This window comes from Trichoderma aggressivum, assembly GCF_033847375.1.
Source record: "Trichoderma aggressivum f. europaeum strain CBS 100526 chromosome Unknown scaffold_062, whole genome shotgun sequence".
In the NCBI taxonomy this organism is placed as follows: Eukaryota; Fungi; Ascomycota; class Sordariomycetes; order Hypocreales; family Hypocreaceae; genus Trichoderma; species Trichoderma aggressivum.
The window spans coordinates 150,245-167,435 of NW_026946428.1; the positions used below are offsets into that span (position 1 = coordinate 150,245).

Sequence of the window (17,191 nt, forward strand, 5' to 3'; positions counted from 1 at the left end):
GCGGTATGTTACTTATTCAGATGGTAAGATTGCTTAGAAAAAAATACAAGAGAGCGAGAAAAGAACGGAAAAGGAACCCTCGATAGCCGGTGCTGATTGACACGAACCATGGCTCGGACATGTAAATTAACAGCAATGAATACATCAAGTACCTATGTGTAATACAAGCGAGCGGAGGTTCATATTGGGCTGAGTATTTGAGGCGAAAGGTCACTTTTCGAACGCGACACTTAGCAATAACACGCGTATGCTTCCATTGCAATCGAGAGAGATCTCCCAACAGCCCAGAGCAAGAGTGAAAGAGAACAGAATAGAACTTAAATCATGTCACCCTTTAAAGATTAAGCTGCCTTTATCGACATTTGAGTAGAGATCAACCACGGTGGCGTCAACACGTGTTACAATCATTGGATTCTTTAACGGCTGTGGCTAGACGAGTTATTGATGAGTTCATTAGTGAGCTGAATCTTATCATGAGAGAGTGAATATTCGAGGATCAACACCAAAGTCATCTTGGACTGTATTATCAAAAGTAGAATTTGTCCAAGCTCTCAATGATATATGACATACTGTAATTGTATCTTTCTAAACGCAGTAGTTCGTATCAAACAGTAAATTAGTAACATATTGCCCACGCTTTCATCGGGATCAGAGTTTGCATTTACGATGGTATTGTTACGGTAGTACACGTGCACCAAACACCGTGTACTACTGTATACCGAAATGACATTCTTTTTGGTCTAAGAGGATTAAACAATGAATGATTCTGGGGAGCTTTAGAAAGGTTGGCAGCTCTTGAGGGGATGGTAGAGACAATACTTGAGCTGAATGTCTTGGTGGTAATGGTGGAAGCCGTGGGAGAAGAGTCGATAGTTTTGATGCCAGGAGCATGCTTGTCGCCAAGTACTCAGGCGTATCTTTGAGAATAATAAAAGATGTTTCTGTCATGAAGATAGATACAATATCATGTCAGTCAACGTATGTGGCGGCTCTCTACGAAGAATTGCGATCTCGCGGGCTGTTGGCTCGACAGAAGACGGTAAAATTCTATTTTAGCCACCAATGGCCATCGCAGTAAGTAGTGGCGATGCAACCGTCATCGGTCTGAGAGATATGCAGCGGTCTGAGCTTACTTAGCACCGAGCGGCTTGTCATGTCATCCTGCCCGATTGCTTTGGTGAAGGCACTGCATCCCCTGCTACTCGTCTGCCTAACCCGGTTTTAACTTTCTTGGGCAGTTGCTGATACAGCGGAGTATTTCAGATTCCGCCTACTATGGTTACATGCCTCACAAGGTAGTTGGATAATTCTGAGCGGTTGACCATTGATCAGCAAACGATGGGCGAGATGATCTGCAGAGCTCCCGTCACAGTGTATGCTATGGTTTCCTCCAATCACGGCGAAGAACCTCGGAGCGCAATGAACGCAGGCCTCCTTCCTTTCAGTTTGTGTATTTGCCGATGCCCTCGATTTCCATAATGATTGGCAATCATGTAATTATGCTTACTTCTACCGTGCTGGGGCAAAATACAACAGGTGTTGCGTCTAGATCCTGATGATGGCTCGAATGGATCAATCAAGTTGATCCCCGCGCTCTTCACTCCCACATTTCATCCCGCAATGCGATATACGTTTCCCCCTCTAATGCTGAGCCCAATTTCCATTGTTATTTTAATATGTATTCTATGAGATGGAATAGTCTGCGATGGCTTATTTGAGACGATAAGCGATACTCATATCATCTGACTGAGCACGTAATTATGCATTACTTTATTTTCGCGTTTGCCGTATTTGGCGATTTGCTACTAATCTGTAAAAAGAGAAGAATTCGTATTTTTCTTAACCCCTTGCGTATGCACTCATCACTTGACAAATTAAGCGACCGTATTCGTGCACCGCAATAGGTCCTAGAATTTTAATCCCTATGCCACACCATATCGAAGGAAGCAGCTCGAAATATGGCCGGAAAAATAGAGATCCGCATTTTCTGAAAGCTGATTTCTGGAGCTATAGGCGAACCCAAACCCGCATCAAGTCTCTACTATGGGGAAAAGGCATGCTTCATAGATTGGAGAAATCTTGTCCATTATTTCCCCAACATGCCAAGAGATGAATCTCATCGTTTGGTCTTGGTAATTAGTAAGATGGCTTCTATAATCTGACTATTGGCCACTATGCCGCTGTCTTGGCCTTCTATGTGGGGGATCTGACATGCACAAGAAGCATGGATTTAACACAGAGTGGCGGGGCGCCCGAACGGTTCGCCGTCAGCAATCGATGCTAAGAAATAATATGGGGGATTCTAGAATGCATTCCATAGCGATGGCACCGGGTCGTAGTCATACGCTTTACTGTTCGACCTGGACGTCCAAAATGATGGATCGCGCACCTTATTCCAGTATATTAAGGATTCTTGATCTAGCGGCCAAGAATAGAAAATCCCACCAATCAGATCCCCATGACAAATGTTATGCCGGTTATGCGGCACAACGGACATTCTACATTCAGGAACACCCCAGCAGGCATTGGTGTACCTGTCGATTTGGTGTTAGTGCTATATTCCACTGACTAGTTGGTCTGAAACACGATCATCATGACTTATGCGTCGTTCAGGTCGATACAAGTATATAAACCGCATGGAGATGCTCGTTCTGGTCGTGTATATCTCAAATCACCTCGATCAAGTGTAAAACGAAATCTACTCATCGTCGTTCACCCGTTTCTTTACAATCACCATGCCTGCCCTCAAGACTCTTCTTGCCTCCGGCTTCTTGGGAGCCGCCTCAGCTCTGAACCCCAGCTGCGCTCCTGGCGGCAACTTTGATCTCACCAAATGGTCACTCCAGCTTCCCATCGGCAACCCGGGCAGCCCGACCACCATTCCTGCTTCCCAGCTCGCGGGATGTGGCGGATACCAAGACCCAGGCCACCACTACTTCTTCACTGAGAGTGGTGACGGTGCCTTGGTCATGAAAGTGCCCGGTGCCCCCTCAAACACTGGCTGTGTTACCACGCCTAACAGCCAGCACTGCCGCACTGAGTTGCGCGAGAGCAACCCCAGCAGCTGGAGCCCAAACAACAGCAACAACCAGCTGACCGTGTCGCTGGCCGTTGAACAGCCGGACAACTCCGGCCACGGAACTGTCGTCGGCCAAATTCACATTGACGACAGCGTCAGCACAAAGCCGGTTGCTGAACTGTACTATAGCTCCAGTGGTGTGCTGGCTATGGGCGTGGAGCAGACTCGCGCCGGTGGCAATGAGATTATCACTACCGTTGGCAACGTCCCAGTCGGCCAGGTGTTCACCTACACCATCAGCTACTCCAGCAATGTCCTCAGCGTCAGCATCAACGGAGGTGCCGCCAAGGTTCTCAGCACCTACTCTCTGAATGCTCCCGCCAGCTACTTCAAGGTTGGAAACTACAACCAGGGCAGCAGCGCTTCCGATGTTCACTTCTTTTCCATCAACGTTTCTCATTAAGCGGTTTCCGTTATGAGAAGTCATTTTTAAAGTAAATATTACGCAGGCAAATGGCCGCTGTATATATGAGATGGAGACTACTAGCCTTGAATATCTCATTGCGCTGCTTCTGCAATGGGTTCTAGATGTATCTACTATGAGTAATGCAAATATTTTTGAACGGGAATACTATGAACGCCGCCGTGACTGTGAACATCTATACCGAATAGAAGCCTACTGAATAGAACATAATCGATCCTACTCCGTCTTAAAATCCCTTATTCGCGTCATCGATGAGAATGACAGAGCGGTTCAAGTGATGAGCAAACGAGTCTGTTGTGGTATGCAGATTTGCGTCGTCTTAATTGGCCAAGGGCCCATGGAATACTGCGAATAAAGTATGCACTAATTGCTGCGTTACAACCGCTACCGTCCACATGAGAGATTTCCACGATACCCGAAGGTAACATCGTTGGCACTTCTGCTGATCTTTCAACATCATGGGAGGGGAGGGGGTTCCTAAACACCATTCAACATTGTCAACTCTGTAATCAGAGTTCATCCACTCAACTCCACTCGTACTTGAAGTGCTGTAGTAAGTTGTCGGAACTTAGGTTCCACAATTCAGGGGCATAGGATCCACTGCTTAACTGCCACGAGTATCCGTACATGTCGCTTCTACGTTCAGCCGCATACTCAAAGTGTGAGAGATGCGTATATGAGGCAATTGTCTCTCGCACATTGTTGCACTTTCACTAAATGCCAGATGACTTTCGTAATAGTAGTAGGTCGACCTCTCTAGAGACAGCTAAGAAACATGTCAGGATCTCCAACTTTATGGCGGATGTAACGGCGCGAGGCGTACGGGCTAACCTGCATCAAGACCAGATCTCGGCTTTATGATCCAACCCAGCTTTCCATATCCAGCGTTCCCGAGCTGGAACCCCGAGCCCAAAATGCCGAGCAACTAGTATGGCCAATAAGCGCCGAGGGAGTGCGGCACTACTAACACGAAGCGCAGCTCGGGATTTCCTCTTCTTCCCGAACTTCCCTTCACAAGCTCACTCGGCCGCAACTTGCATTTATCATAATCGCGACACAAATTCACCACTGGCTCAATCGCACGTGTTTTATTCGACTTTACTACAATGCCACCTCCCTCGGCTTCCGAAAAGCCGACAAAGGCTTGCATGTAGGTAATCCAATCCCTTTGGCACCTTATCCTGTGCAGTCCCGCCACTTCCGCATTGCCCATTTCACTTTCTCACGAGTTTCACTACGGAAATCCGTCAACCATGTTATTAGTCACTCTTCCGCTTACAATATCAACAGGACGTGCAATCATAGGAAATTGAAATGCGATGCGGCTATGGTTGGGCTGCCATGCAGTAGATGCATTGACAAAGGATATCCGGAAACATGCGCTCTTGCTTACAGACGCCGTCGAAAGTATGTGCTCACGATGCTCCCAACCCAATTAACAGCTCCCAGTGACCATATTTTTTTTTCCACATAGGCCCGCGACCACAGCCAAAGACAAACATCAAGTCTCGTATCTATCAGGTACTCGGGCTCAGCTGGCACGCCCTGCTGAGGCTAAATCTACCAATCAAGTATTACTTGGATCCAAATGTATTATTATTATTATTATTCCGCATACTGATTCCCACCAGGAACCGAATATTTGTCAAGATGGACGCATTCAGATGCCAGGATTGGACCTTATCGATGGCCGTAAAGGAGTTCACTATATGAGCGCCCTTCGCCGGCTGGCTCGCAATGAACAAGCCCGCACAGCTCGTGCCTCAGTGACAAGAACTAGCACAACTAGGCCAGAAAATGAACCTGGGTATCAAAGAGCCAATATGGTATCACATAATATGCGACTCGATGACGTAGATAAAGAATACCTTCGACAAAAGGGGGCTTTTACTCTGCCTTCGCAGACTTGCTGGTATTACCCATTGCCGTGTTCTTGCTAGGCATTTCGCTAATCGTCTTATTAGTGAAGCAATGCTACGACAGCACTTTATCTCTGTTTACCCACAAATTCCAGTTTTCGATTACGTTGATTTCATGGATTCATACTTATCCGGGTCGTTTTCTTGGTTCATGATGCAGGCAGTACTGGCTAGCGCGGTGCCATATATTGCCATGGAGGTCTTGACAGAATGCGGCTTCGCCGATCGTTTGACAGCATTGGAGTTCTTCTTCTCTAATGCGGTGAGGCTATATGACTTCGGATGCGAAGAAAGCCAGCTGGCCAAACTACAAGGGTCTCTCATTCTGAGTACTGTCCTCGTATCATATACCATGGACAAAGATTTTCGATTCTGGCACCATAACTCTGTGCGCCTTGCAGTAAGGCTTGGTCTACATAAAGAGTAAGTCACGCCCTCACACATATAAAGGGATCACTAATCAGAAGAGAGGAAAGCCATGTCGTCGAGGAAAAGGAACTTGCTACGAGGAATCTATACCAAAGGATATGGACAGCAATCTGTGTGAGGATTCTACATATTGACCCACAGACGCCATTCGCGCAAAAAAAAAAAAAAAACTGATTCTTCTGCTAGTGCCGTGAAATCATTTTCTCGATCATACATTTGGAATCGCCCAGATTGATCCAGTATAATACTCAGCAAGCACCCGAGGTAAATTGGTGGAATACGCCTATTCCAACATCCTATGCCCCAATCATACCGTCGTGGACCGAAGGTCAAAAATGTTACAGCGCCGAGCATATGAAACTAGCTATCATAGGTAATTTTTGCGCATGCCTGGAGACGATTTGACATGGTTGCTAAACAAGAGTAGCCACCCGCTGGCACGACGTTTTACGCGCATTGGACAGCGAACAGCCCTCAACGAGAGAGAACATGGAGGAAGAAATATCTTCTTCCTTCGCAGAATGGAGAAAGTCCCTTCCAAAAGACATATCATTCAGCCGCAGCCTTTCGCCGGACAGAGTTGACGAAATCTGGGTAGCAGCTCTTGAGGCAAGCTGCTACAGATTTGAGTGTATCTTCTATCGTTCATTGCTCCGTCGCTCTCTTGCTCGCGGAGTAACTGGCGGGCCAGTAGATTCCCTGAAACAGCGACTTCGGATGGCCATATTCGAGCTAGACACCATTGTCAGCCGTCTCGTGATGGTTAATCTATTAAGATTTGCTAATTTAAACTTGTAAGTGAAAAACTATGGTCAGTTGGTGTCCATGATACTTTGCTCTGACGAAAGAAATGCAGGCTTGGCTGCGTCACCTGCTTATTAGCACTCCATATCGAAACTGTTTTAGAGCCAACTGAGTCGCCAATTACAAGATCCTTGGCTGTCACATATATTCGTCGCACCGAATTGGCTTTGCAGCAGATCTGTGAAGTCGTTCCATCTATGGAGTGCAACCTCCGTCTCCTTCACCGGTTCCTTGACCAGAAAAGGCTCGACGCGGCCTCTACCGCCGATTCAACTCTGGCGGGTAATCCATTGAGTGGAGAAACAGAAGAACGAGAACCAGAACCACCGAGTCAAACTTTACAAGGTCAAAATGACATAAATGAACTAGAGCCACGTGCCGACACAATGAACAGCAACTTACGGCTACAGGATGATGATACACCCGATGATCTAGGTGATGTGAACGACTGGCTCGATGGCCTAGTGTGGCTTGATTATTTGAAGGATTCCAACGTTTTACCTAGCTAGATTTATGAGAATGATTGTAAATAAAATAAGGATAAGATTGTGGCGAAGAATGCCTTGAGTTTGCAGATCGGTCCGTCGTAGCCTAAGGTGCTGATGGCCTCTTACCGCAAGCTCAGCCCTACGGTTATGCTATCACAGCGACGCTGACTACTTTTGCGGCCTCAATGCTTTTCACGAATCAGGCGAATAACCAGAGAAGTCCGTAGGGAGACACCTCATCGGTGCCCCGGTTAGGTTGTTTACTAATACTACCTCATCCTTTCGGCTCGGCTTTTGGCTGCTCGGGAATTCAACTGCCGTGCCGATAACGAAATTGGAATCTCTTCTTTTTTTCTCACAAATCAACATCTACTTCTTATATATATAATGTGTCAATACCTCTCTCGTAACTGAATACCTTGGGATCTTTTTCATAGCATTGCCCAGTTTTGGCTTACTCCCAGTGCCAGCAAAAGAATAACTAGCACTACCGTTATCACTTCAATCGTCCTTGCTTGTACGACCGAGCCTGCCATGTCAGATACTGAGCGCACCCTATATGAGAAGGATGAATTGTCACATCCTCATCCCAGTACCCAGACAGTCACAAACTCGAAAATCACTTATGTACGGCTTGTTCTCGACCAACCACTCATCACGCCAGCCGTACTGAACCACCAGTATGAGGGCTCAGGGACGCACTCAGATCCATATCTAGTCACTTGGATCGAAGGTGATCCTCGTAACGCAAGAGAATGGCCTCAGGGGAGGAAATTACTGACGACCATCATTATGGCAATGCTCACGCTAGCGGCCTCATTTGTCTCGTCAACGTATTCGGGGTGTAGAAAAGAAATCATGTCCGATCTAAATGCCAGCGAGGAAGTGTTTGCCCTTGGGCTTTCACTTTACGTCTTGGGATTCGCTCTCGGTCCGTTATTCTGGGCACCGTTGGGCGAGCTATACGGTCGCCAGATTATTTTCTTTATAACCTATGGCGCATTCACTGGTTTCAATGCTGGTAGCGCCGGTGCTCAGCATATTTATTCTCTCGTCATCCTACGATTCTTTGCCGGAGCATTTGCTGCTTCAGCTCTCACAAATCCCGGAGGTGTCATTGCAGATATGTTTGATGCTACTCATCGAGGCTTGGCCATGGCTTTGTTCGCAGCAGGGCCATTCATGGGGCCAGTCCTCGGGCCTATCGTGGGCGGCTTCTTGGGTGAGACGCACGGCTGGCGCTGGGCGTCAGGATTGACGGCCATATTCTCGGGAGCGTTATGGATCATCACTGCTGTCTTTGTGCCGGAGACCCATGCACCGTTCCTTTTACGGAAACGAGCACAACAGCTATCCAAGTTGACAGGCCACTCTTATCGCAGCAAACTTGAGGCTGATAAAAGCGAAAAGTCCGCTTGGAGCGAGCTTGCAGTGTCATTGACTCGTCCATGGGCATTGCTTTTCCATGAACCCATCGTACTACTTTTATCTCTCTATATGTCTATTACCTATGGAACGCTGTACATGTTTTTTGGAGTTGTTCCAATCGTATTTCAGCAATACCGCGGCTGGGGAGAAGGACAGGGGGGGCTGGCTTTCATTGGAATTGTTGTTGGAGTGGTTTTGGCTGTCCTTTCGTCTATTCTATACCAAAGACGATACAGACGAATGGTCCAGAAAGTCAAGGCTAGTGGCGGCACAGGATCTCTCCCACCGGAAGCTCGCCTGCCCATGGGAATGATTGGTGCAATAGCTATGCCCATCGGCCTAACTTGGTTTGCATGGACAAACTATCCTGATATTCATTGGATGGCTAGCATCTCAGCGTGTGTGCCATTCGGTTTTGGTATGGTACTGGTCTTCACATCAATCAGTGCTTATCTCGTGGATACATACATGGCCTTTGCTGCCTCTGCCCTGGCAGCCAATGTGGTTATGCGCTCAGCTTTTGCCGCCGCCTTCCCTTTATTTACTGGGTATATGTATGCAGGGTTGGGAATTCACTGGGCTTCAATGATTCCTGCGTTTTTGACATTGGCTTGCGCCCCGTTACCCTTCCTCTTCTACAAGTGGGGTGACCGTATACGGGCTCGAGGCAAGTATGCGGCTGCTGCACAGGACTTCCGAAAAAGGATGGAGGAGAAATAGGATGAGAAAGATCCTGTAGTGTTGTTGCTAGTAACTTCGGAGCCCCGAGAGAGAGCTACGGGCGGTCTTAGTTATTGGCTAAAGAGAGATTCACGTTCACTGAGGATTTGGAGAAAAGAAAAAAATCCATTGTTTCACTTGCAAATGATGATAAGAGGGGCAACTAACTCTATAGACTAACATAATTAAAAAGATAGACACGAGATAAAAAAAAAACGATTTTCCAATGCATTGCTGTAATGAGTCTTGAATTCGATCATTTGAAGCAAAATTGATGCCACATGGCCTCCGATCCGCGACGAGTTCTTGTCTTATTATGCTCAGCTCCGGCCCCCGACACCGATTAGTTGGAATCCATTCTTGAACGCCTTCTCGCCACGGATCAATAAGCCAATTTCTCCTGGGTGCCTCCAGTGGAGCCACAATACGACGACCAGCATTGGGAGAGCGTCAAAAATGTAGATAAAGGTCTCCCTCGAAAGCAGATACCCACCATTTCCTTCGACGTACTCGATCACTCGGAATAAATTTCGAATGATTATCAAGACAGCCAAAACGTATAAAGTCTGAAGGTAGACTTGCCAGCGGCACTCCGGTTGTTGTGAGCGAGCCGTTGGGATCGACCGCATTCGATAATGGAACACGCCTGCGACAACGACGAAAATGGCGAACCAGATTAATTGCAGCACAAGACCTCCAATAATGACGTTGTTGCCGGTGTCGGTCATCGATGGATTATTCTTAGCGGAGGCTAGAATCCCGCTGCCTAATAATGGTACGAGTTTTTGTGATTAGCGAATGCCCTTTAGATGAGGGTGGGAAACATGGTGCGTACCTCCGGCCAGCATGAAGAAACAAACAACATCCCCAGTTACGAATATCTTGGTCAACCATTGTGGTCTTATAATTGAATGTCCTTGTCCATCGACAAGGAGGATGATTCGACCGAGGATCATGTAAATAGAAGCCGCGAATAGTGCCGGTGCAAGCAAGATAAACATGCTCTGGATAATGTATGGTCCCAGTGTCCAGCAGCCAACCTTTTGGACTCCAGATGCAGCCCTACCAGTAAATCCAATGAATTCAACTGGAAACCGAGTCGAAGGTCAGCACCTATGTGTCTCTTCGTGGTTGACAGGATTGAAGACGGGGGGGATCCAGCGTACAGAAACATCCGATCACCAATGGAGTCAAATACCAACTCTTTGTCTTCCACATCTGTATAAAGTGGAATACGCCAGACAAAAAGAACAGAATGCAGAATAAAACGGCGGCAGCCACAGCAGGGTGGTATCGGTAGTAAGCAAACGCGGCATGCTGCCAGTCCGGGTCGCAGACGGGGCTGCTCATGGTGATTCAAGGGTAATATAACGTGCAGTAGAATAGAATAAAGGAAATGAAATAGAGTGCTTAAAGAAATGATGAAGAAGTGCTTGAAATAAAAATAAAAAGGATAGAAAGGGCCTATTGCTACATTTAAATGCAAAGGATGCATCGGTTGTTCGACAGGCTGATTTTCCCATCTCCACTCCCGGCACAGCGCCACTGGTAGTTAAACCTAAAGTGTCAACTCAAAAGCAAAAGAAAGGGTCTTTTGGTCCGCAGCTCACTACGTCGGCAACTCTTGTCTGCGGCCTCCTAGTAAATCGAATTTACCGTATACGTGGATAGGCGTATTGTTGAGTCTGGGATTGGCGAAGCTCTATGAAGCACTCCGTAGGATTTGCCTTGTCCGCGTATCCCCCCAAAGACCTTACAAAGAAGTTTGTATAAAGGGTCATGTACCCAGGATACTAACTGTTTCTTCTCCATATTCAAAAACGAAGCTGACGAATAGATTTACGTGGTTCCCGTGCGTTGACTACTATTACGAAGCCAATCCGTTGCATTCATGATAACCTAGTTCCAGAATGCGCCGCCCCCTGATCCACCCGCGTATTCCTGCCTCTCTCATTGGCTGGCCTGAAATAGCTTTGGCTCGCATTAAATTCTGTCGGACCCAAGTTGCCAAGTGATTTTGCCAGGCCCCCTTTGACATAGCCATGTGAATATACTCCGTAGTCTAGCAAAGATGCGTTCACTGTTGAAATAGACCGCTATGGCAAAAGTGAAGTGACCGCTTCAATCTGCATAGCGTTGTATCTTTACAAAAGGATCCTAGTCATCCCGGCAGTTCACTCAATGACACTATCGGTGCACCTGGATTATGTTGGCCCAAAACATTTTGGCGCTGGGTTTTGCAGAATGTGACGCCTAGTTTATTCTCGTCATGTTCCGCATTGCCATCTACTACTAACATGAACTACATGTGCAATACGAAATCTCTCTTTTTCTCTCTCTCTCTTCTTTTATCTGTCTCAGTTTTCACATCTAGAATACCATAATCTCGGGTTGGCTTAAGATGACGTCTGTATATTAGTTGAGCTCTGATCCTCCTTCAATTCTTTGCCCTATACTGGTATAGGTATCTGCTCTTGGAATACCATTGGATATCTCCTAGAGGTATTTTCTATGACATTAAGCTGCTGCCTGGGCCATACCAACCACCGCGCCCATGGTGTCCCTAAATAGGTCGATATTGACTCAACTAAAAAGCGTCCAGAGTGACCAAATATCCAGAAATCCTGTAGGCGATGCAGAAGAACGGCATGGAAAGATAATATGATGAGTGCCTCGGGTATTCGTTGTATGAGCATTTTTCCAAACCTGGCTGGCACGAGCATTGACCACGCGACGGTGAAGTGCACTTGGGTCGGTGGACTGATGCGATAGATCTCGAAAATCCACTGGAGAATCTCAATAGCCTCAAGACATATGTCTTTATCAGACTCTCCGAGATCACATTCATCAATGAGAGAGACAAGATCATCACACTCCTGAGGCTGCCGCTTACCAAGCCCCCTGGATCCCGAGAAATCGTTATACCCAACGATTCCCCTGACTATGTCCTTTACGGTCGGCCATGCCTTTTGTACTACCGCGTGCACACCTTGATGAACCGGAATGTAGGTGCTAAGTTGGTCGAGGAAAGAGTCGAGGTCGTTGCTTTGATAAGTCTCAAACATGACCTGGAGGCCAAGAAGCGAAGAATACAGAAACCAGGCGCACGAATTCTGTTGAGAGATGGCCGATTCGGACCTGTTGAACAGTGTCAACGCTCGCGTCTGGAGTTCCGTTGCTTTGTTGAGGAAGGCTTGTTGCTGTCCCCGGTGAACGGTGCTCAGGTGTGCCGCCGATAGGGCAAGAACTTGATCCATGAGAAAAGGGTTGGCGAGAGCGCATTGCATCATCACTCTGCGTATCGATGAGGGTAACGGCAGGATGCTCGCCTCCTCATGCCCAAGCCCAGGTGATTCCAAGTGGTGAAGCAACTCAAGATGTCCCATGCTGTATTCCTGGGCTCGCCACTCCTGGGTAACCCATTGCGGATACGGCAGAACTGCAGACGGCGATGGCGACGGCGACGGCGACGGCGTCAATGGTGGTGCTGCTGGTTTTGTTTGAAAGGCCCGATGAGACGGGCGTGTGTGGCGGTATGAACAGGAGCGGTTGGTGATGGAACAATTCAGGCAAATTGGAGAACTCTCGTCGCATTTCTTATGGCGCTGCTTGCATTCTCTACATCCGTGCCGGGACTTGCGGTGAGAGCTACGCATGATTCGGCCGTGTAGACGTACAGAAGGCGAGCGAAGAGTCTCAGATGGAAAAAGAGAGGAACGAATGCGTTGGTGATGAAGCTAGGGCTGCGATTTAACAAGAATGAGGAGACATCGTAAATGACAACCCGAAACTGATGAGCCACGACGAGTAATTAATTGCCTAGCAGACAAGGTGTACAGTAAGCGTATTGACGGTGTGCTCCGAAACTCCGCCACAAACTGTTCGTGTTGCCCCCGCCGCATGGTAACCCCGTATAGAGAAATATGCACCGAGGGCGAGAGAAGGGGCCCACACTTGCTTGCATTGACAAGCTTGCCTTCTTTCGTCTATCAGTTTAGTTGCCTATCTTTTATCTTACGGATGAAAAAAAAAAACATGTAGATGATAGATGGGACAAAGGAAAGGGATATAAATGAGTTGTGGTATGTTTCGAATGCTCGCTACCCTGTAAAATGATTATATAGACACGTCGTGTGAAAAACCACGCACGCTTTAAAGTCTGAAATTACCCTCCAGCAGAATATTAACCGCCTCTTCCCAGCCTCGAGAGGAGGCAATGTCAATGACGTTTCGCCCCTGATCATCCCTGGCCTCTAGGTCAACGCTGAACTTGCTACTTAATAGTTTTAGTATTCTCATATCGCCATTTTCGACGGCCTGCATGAAAGCGTTCCAGCCGCGGTACACCTTGTTGGGATTGGCGCCCTTGTTGAGGAGCATTTCCAGAATTTCGGTATCGTCGCCACGACACCTTCTGACGGCCTTGACAATGGGGAGATGCTCACCAGGAGCATTTAGATCTGCATGGCCATCGGTGATGAGGAATTCGACCATCTCTTTCATGTCTTCACGAATAGCCGTGGTCAATGGAGAGAAAACTCCGCCATTCTTATCCTCTACCGAAACACCTGCTGCGAGCAACAGCTTGACAGACTCAATCTGACCTGCCGCCACTGCCATTTCCAAGACACCTTTGTATGCGCGTGGCTCAGCAAGTACCGACAGGATGCGCCTAAGAATTGGTGGGCTTCGCACTGCCATGCACACTGGCCAATCTTGACCTCGCTTGTTGGGGTCAGCTCCTCTGGCAAGCAGGACTTCAATCATTTCCATGCGGGTTTCCCGAATGGCGGTTGTCAGGGGGGAGTATCCCTTGGGAGTTCTCTCATTTGGATCAAGGCCCTGATCCAACAGCCACGACAGCGCTTCCATATTGTTCGAGCTGACTGCCGTCTCCATGATTCCTTTGGGAGAATGCAAGTCTGCACCTGCAGTCACAAGTGGTGGCAGTAGGTGGACACGATTATGCGTAACGCACTTGAAAGCAGGATACTCGATGGCCGAGACGTTTGGATCAGCGCCACTGCTGAGCAGTAACTGGAATATGTCCATTCTATTGTCGCGAATTGACGTGCAAAGGGGAGTATAAACACCGTCCTTCTTGGCATTAGGGTCCACTCCAGCTTTCAAGAGCACGCGGACAGCCTCGATATTGTTGAGACTGGTTGCCAATTCCATGATACCGGGACATCTCTTATGGTCGGCACCGTGGCTAAGAAGCAGTTGTAGGCAAGGCGTCTGGTGTGCAGCCGGCCAAAGCATATGTTTAGGACCAGGGAGGTTCGGATCCGCTCCGTGGCTTAAAAGACTGCTCACAATGTCAACCCGACCAGCGTTGATTGCCTCGAAGAGGGCCGTCTTGCCTTCCCTGTTCTTCTCGTTTGGATCGACCCCGTAGTGGAGTAGAATGTCAATCATCCTCTTTGGTGTTTTCTTGTTGATCGATGCAATGAGCAGCGTGTTGCCATTCGGAGTAGCTTGTGACAAATCGCCACCGTACATTAGCATGAGATGCGACAAGCTGACTTTATTGGTCGTGATGGCGGATGTGAGCGGAGATTCCAACTCCGCCCCGGCCAAGAGATTCGGGTCCGCTCCGTACTTGAGAAGGGTAATTGCTCCAGAGAAAAACATCTTCTGGACAGCTGCAAAGAGCGGCGTGATACCAGCTGCGTCTGCTTCGTTGGGGTCTGCTCCGAAGAGAAGCAGGAGTCGAATACTTTCGGAATCATGGAGATTTACAGCCTCCGTCAGGGCGGCATGGGGAGGCACTCCTCTATCCAGCAACTGCTCGATCAACTTATGATTCTTTCCACGAACAGCGGAGACAATGCTGCCTCTGAGATTCTCGGCATCTGAGCCTCCCGTGCTGCGAGGCGTCCAGCGTGGCATTGTAAATGGATCAACCTTGAGCCTGACGGCCTTTGACTTTCCAAGTTCCATACCAGCCAATTCCTCTAGGAGCGCATCTGACTCTGTAGTGCCGGTGTGCGAAGATGCATCTCCAATGGTACTAGCTCGGTCAAAAGCTGGGACAACGGCAGAGTTCGCTCTCTCGTTAGATATTATCGAGCTTGGGGTAGTCATGCTATAGTGGTGAAGAATGTCGTCGGACGGGCCACGCGAAGCTGGGAAGGGCTTGTTTCCTAAGCTAGAGTCAGGGCGGCGAGAAGACGATCTTTCGCTCCACGCAGCCGAAGAAGCTAGCATTTGCTGATGCTGTCCATCAACAGCCAGCAACCCATGATTCAAAGGAGACGGACGATGACGCGACAGGTCCGGCTCGGAAGCCTTCACCTTAACGCGACCGGAGTTGTCGTCAAGCCTATCCAATGCCGCAGCCAGTCCAGTAAACCCAATACCCATACCGCGTTCAATCTTTTCGGTACCCAAGGTCCACTGGAACAACAGCGCGCTCATTCTGAGGCCTTCTTTTGTGCGTTCGAGAACCGACGTCATTTTGTCGACGTCTGTGTCTCCGAATATCTTGCCCCATCCGCGTCTCATCTTTCCCATGGTGCCCTTGCGCTCATATTCTAGGAGCTTGCTGAGCATCTGATCTAGGATATTGAAGTCTGACTGAGCAACCCGGAGCTTCTTGTCCAGTTCTACAACCACATCGGGTGGTAGTTCGGGAGTCGAGCGTCCACATTCTGCGAGGCCAGCTTCGATGGAAAACAGAATTTGGCAGGTATCAAGGAACAAGTGCGCTAAACGATCGAAGTTTGTTGAAAGTTGCTTGACTGTCGTCAGATATTCGAGCATGCGAACGGAGGTGCGATCTCCGTTAGCAGCAACGACATGACAGAGCTCGCTGCATTTGACGAGAGCTTTCGACGCCTGGCGCGACATTTTGGCAGGTTTTTTGATAGTCGGCTGCGAATTCGAAGTGGTTTCAATATTAGTGGTGCTTGCGGCTTTGGGAACCGGCGTTGCCAAAGGAGGAGTTGATTTCGGCGTGATCGGATCGATCGGGTGGAAAACAGTGACAGGCCCGGAGAGGAGCTCCTCGGTGCCTATTGTGAATGGCTCCTTCTGTGGAGTGAGAGAAAGAGCCTCGAAAAAGTCAAACTGTTGGACAGACTCTTCTTTGGGCACAACAACTGCTGGTTGATGAGTTGAAAGCATTATGCCCAGCGAAACAGCATTGCTCCAGTGGCTCGGGAATAGGGCTGGAGGGACGGCGGGAGCGGGCAGAATTTGAACACCTCAGCTATTTAACCCTATGACGGTCCGATCCAGCAAATAATCAAAACTGCACATGTTCCTTCGATTCTGAATCGAATACTAACTCACATTGCCTCATTGGCGTCCAGGCCATCATCGCATCGCACTCCAAAGTGGCCACGAGGGACAGGGATCGCCCATGTCTAATTAGTGTAGCCTCTCCACATCCTAACAATAGTCTATTCAGCTTTTCTTGGATTGGCAAATCACACTGCCCGCCCTTTGGCCTGGAATCGGCCATGTGGAGCCGAATGGTGCAGCCCACGGATAACAGCAGCAGCATCCGCGCTTCGTATTCCACAGCTCAAAGGTCAATGGCCTGCCTGTGCGTCCACTAGCAATGACTGCTGAAACACACTATCAAGACGCGAACATTTTGCTGCCTCTGCTAAGGCCGGATAATGAAAAGTCTGACGCCTCGATCCAGGGGTTTCGGGCATAGGGGGAAGGTATAGGCTTAGACTTCCAAGCCTCTCCGGCTGCTAGCAGAGACACTGTCATGCACTCCACTTGCCAGAGTCCCGCGTGATTGTGCATCTCAACTACCGAGGATGCCATCAGGCTTCCCGTCATCCGCTAGTTGAGCCACTCAACGAATGCTTGCCAGTATCGCAGCAACCCGGCCGGGGGGGGGGGGGGGGCGGGGGGGGGGGGGGGGGGGGGGGGGGGGGGA

General features: G+C 48.6%; 5 protein-coding genes across 5 annotated transcripts; 2 read left to right on the forward strand and 3 right to left on the reverse strand.

Moving 5' to 3' along the window:
* Positions 1–2,735: 2,735 nt before the first annotated feature.
* Positions 2,736–3,482, forward strand: Triagg1_9987 (CAZyme family PL7; the record flags this gene model as incomplete). Its single annotated transcript, XM_062905005.1, has 1 exon — positions 2,736–3,482. One exon carries the CDS (start codon positions 2,736–2,738, stop codon positions 3,480–3,482), a length of 747 nt encoding a protein of 248 aa, XP_062751095.1.
* A 4,195-nt stretch (positions 3,483–7,677) lies between these two features.
* Triagg1_9988 (uncharacterized protein) lies at positions 7,678–9,291 on the forward strand (the record flags this gene model as incomplete). The annotated part of the gene is made up of 1 exon (XM_062905006.1): positions 7,678–9,291. The coding sequence occupies one exon, from the start codon at positions 7,678–7,680 to the stop codon at positions 9,289–9,291; it is 1,614 nt and encodes a 537-aa protein (XP_062751096.1).
* Positions 9,292–9,611: 320 nt separating this feature from the next.
* Triagg1_9989 (uncharacterized protein) lies at positions 9,612–10,019 on the reverse strand (the record flags this gene model as incomplete). The annotated part of the gene is made up of 1 exon (XM_062905007.1): positions 9,612–10,019. One exon carries the CDS (start codon positions 10,017–10,019, stop codon positions 9,612–9,614), a length of 408 nt encoding a protein of 135 aa, XP_062751097.1.
* Positions 10,020–11,808: 1,789 nt separating this feature from the next.
* On the reverse strand, positions 11,809–12,947 carry Triagg1_9990 (transcriptional regulator family: Fungal Specific TF; the record flags this gene model as incomplete). Its single annotated transcript, XM_062905008.1, has 2 exons — positions 11,809–11,854; positions 11,998–12,947. The coding sequence occupies 2 exons, from the start codon at positions 12,945–12,947 to the stop codon at positions 11,809–11,811; spliced, it is 996 nt and encodes a 331-aa protein (XP_062751098.1).
* A 496-nt stretch (positions 12,948–13,443) lies between these two features.
* On the reverse strand, positions 13,444–16,419 carry Triagg1_9991 (uncharacterized protein; the record flags this gene model as incomplete). The annotated part of the gene is made up of 1 exon (XM_062905009.1): positions 13,444–16,419. The coding sequence occupies one exon, from the start codon at positions 16,417–16,419 to the stop codon at positions 13,444–13,446; it is 2,976 nt and encodes a 991-aa protein (XP_062751099.1).
* Positions 16,420–17,191: the final 772 nt, after the last annotated feature.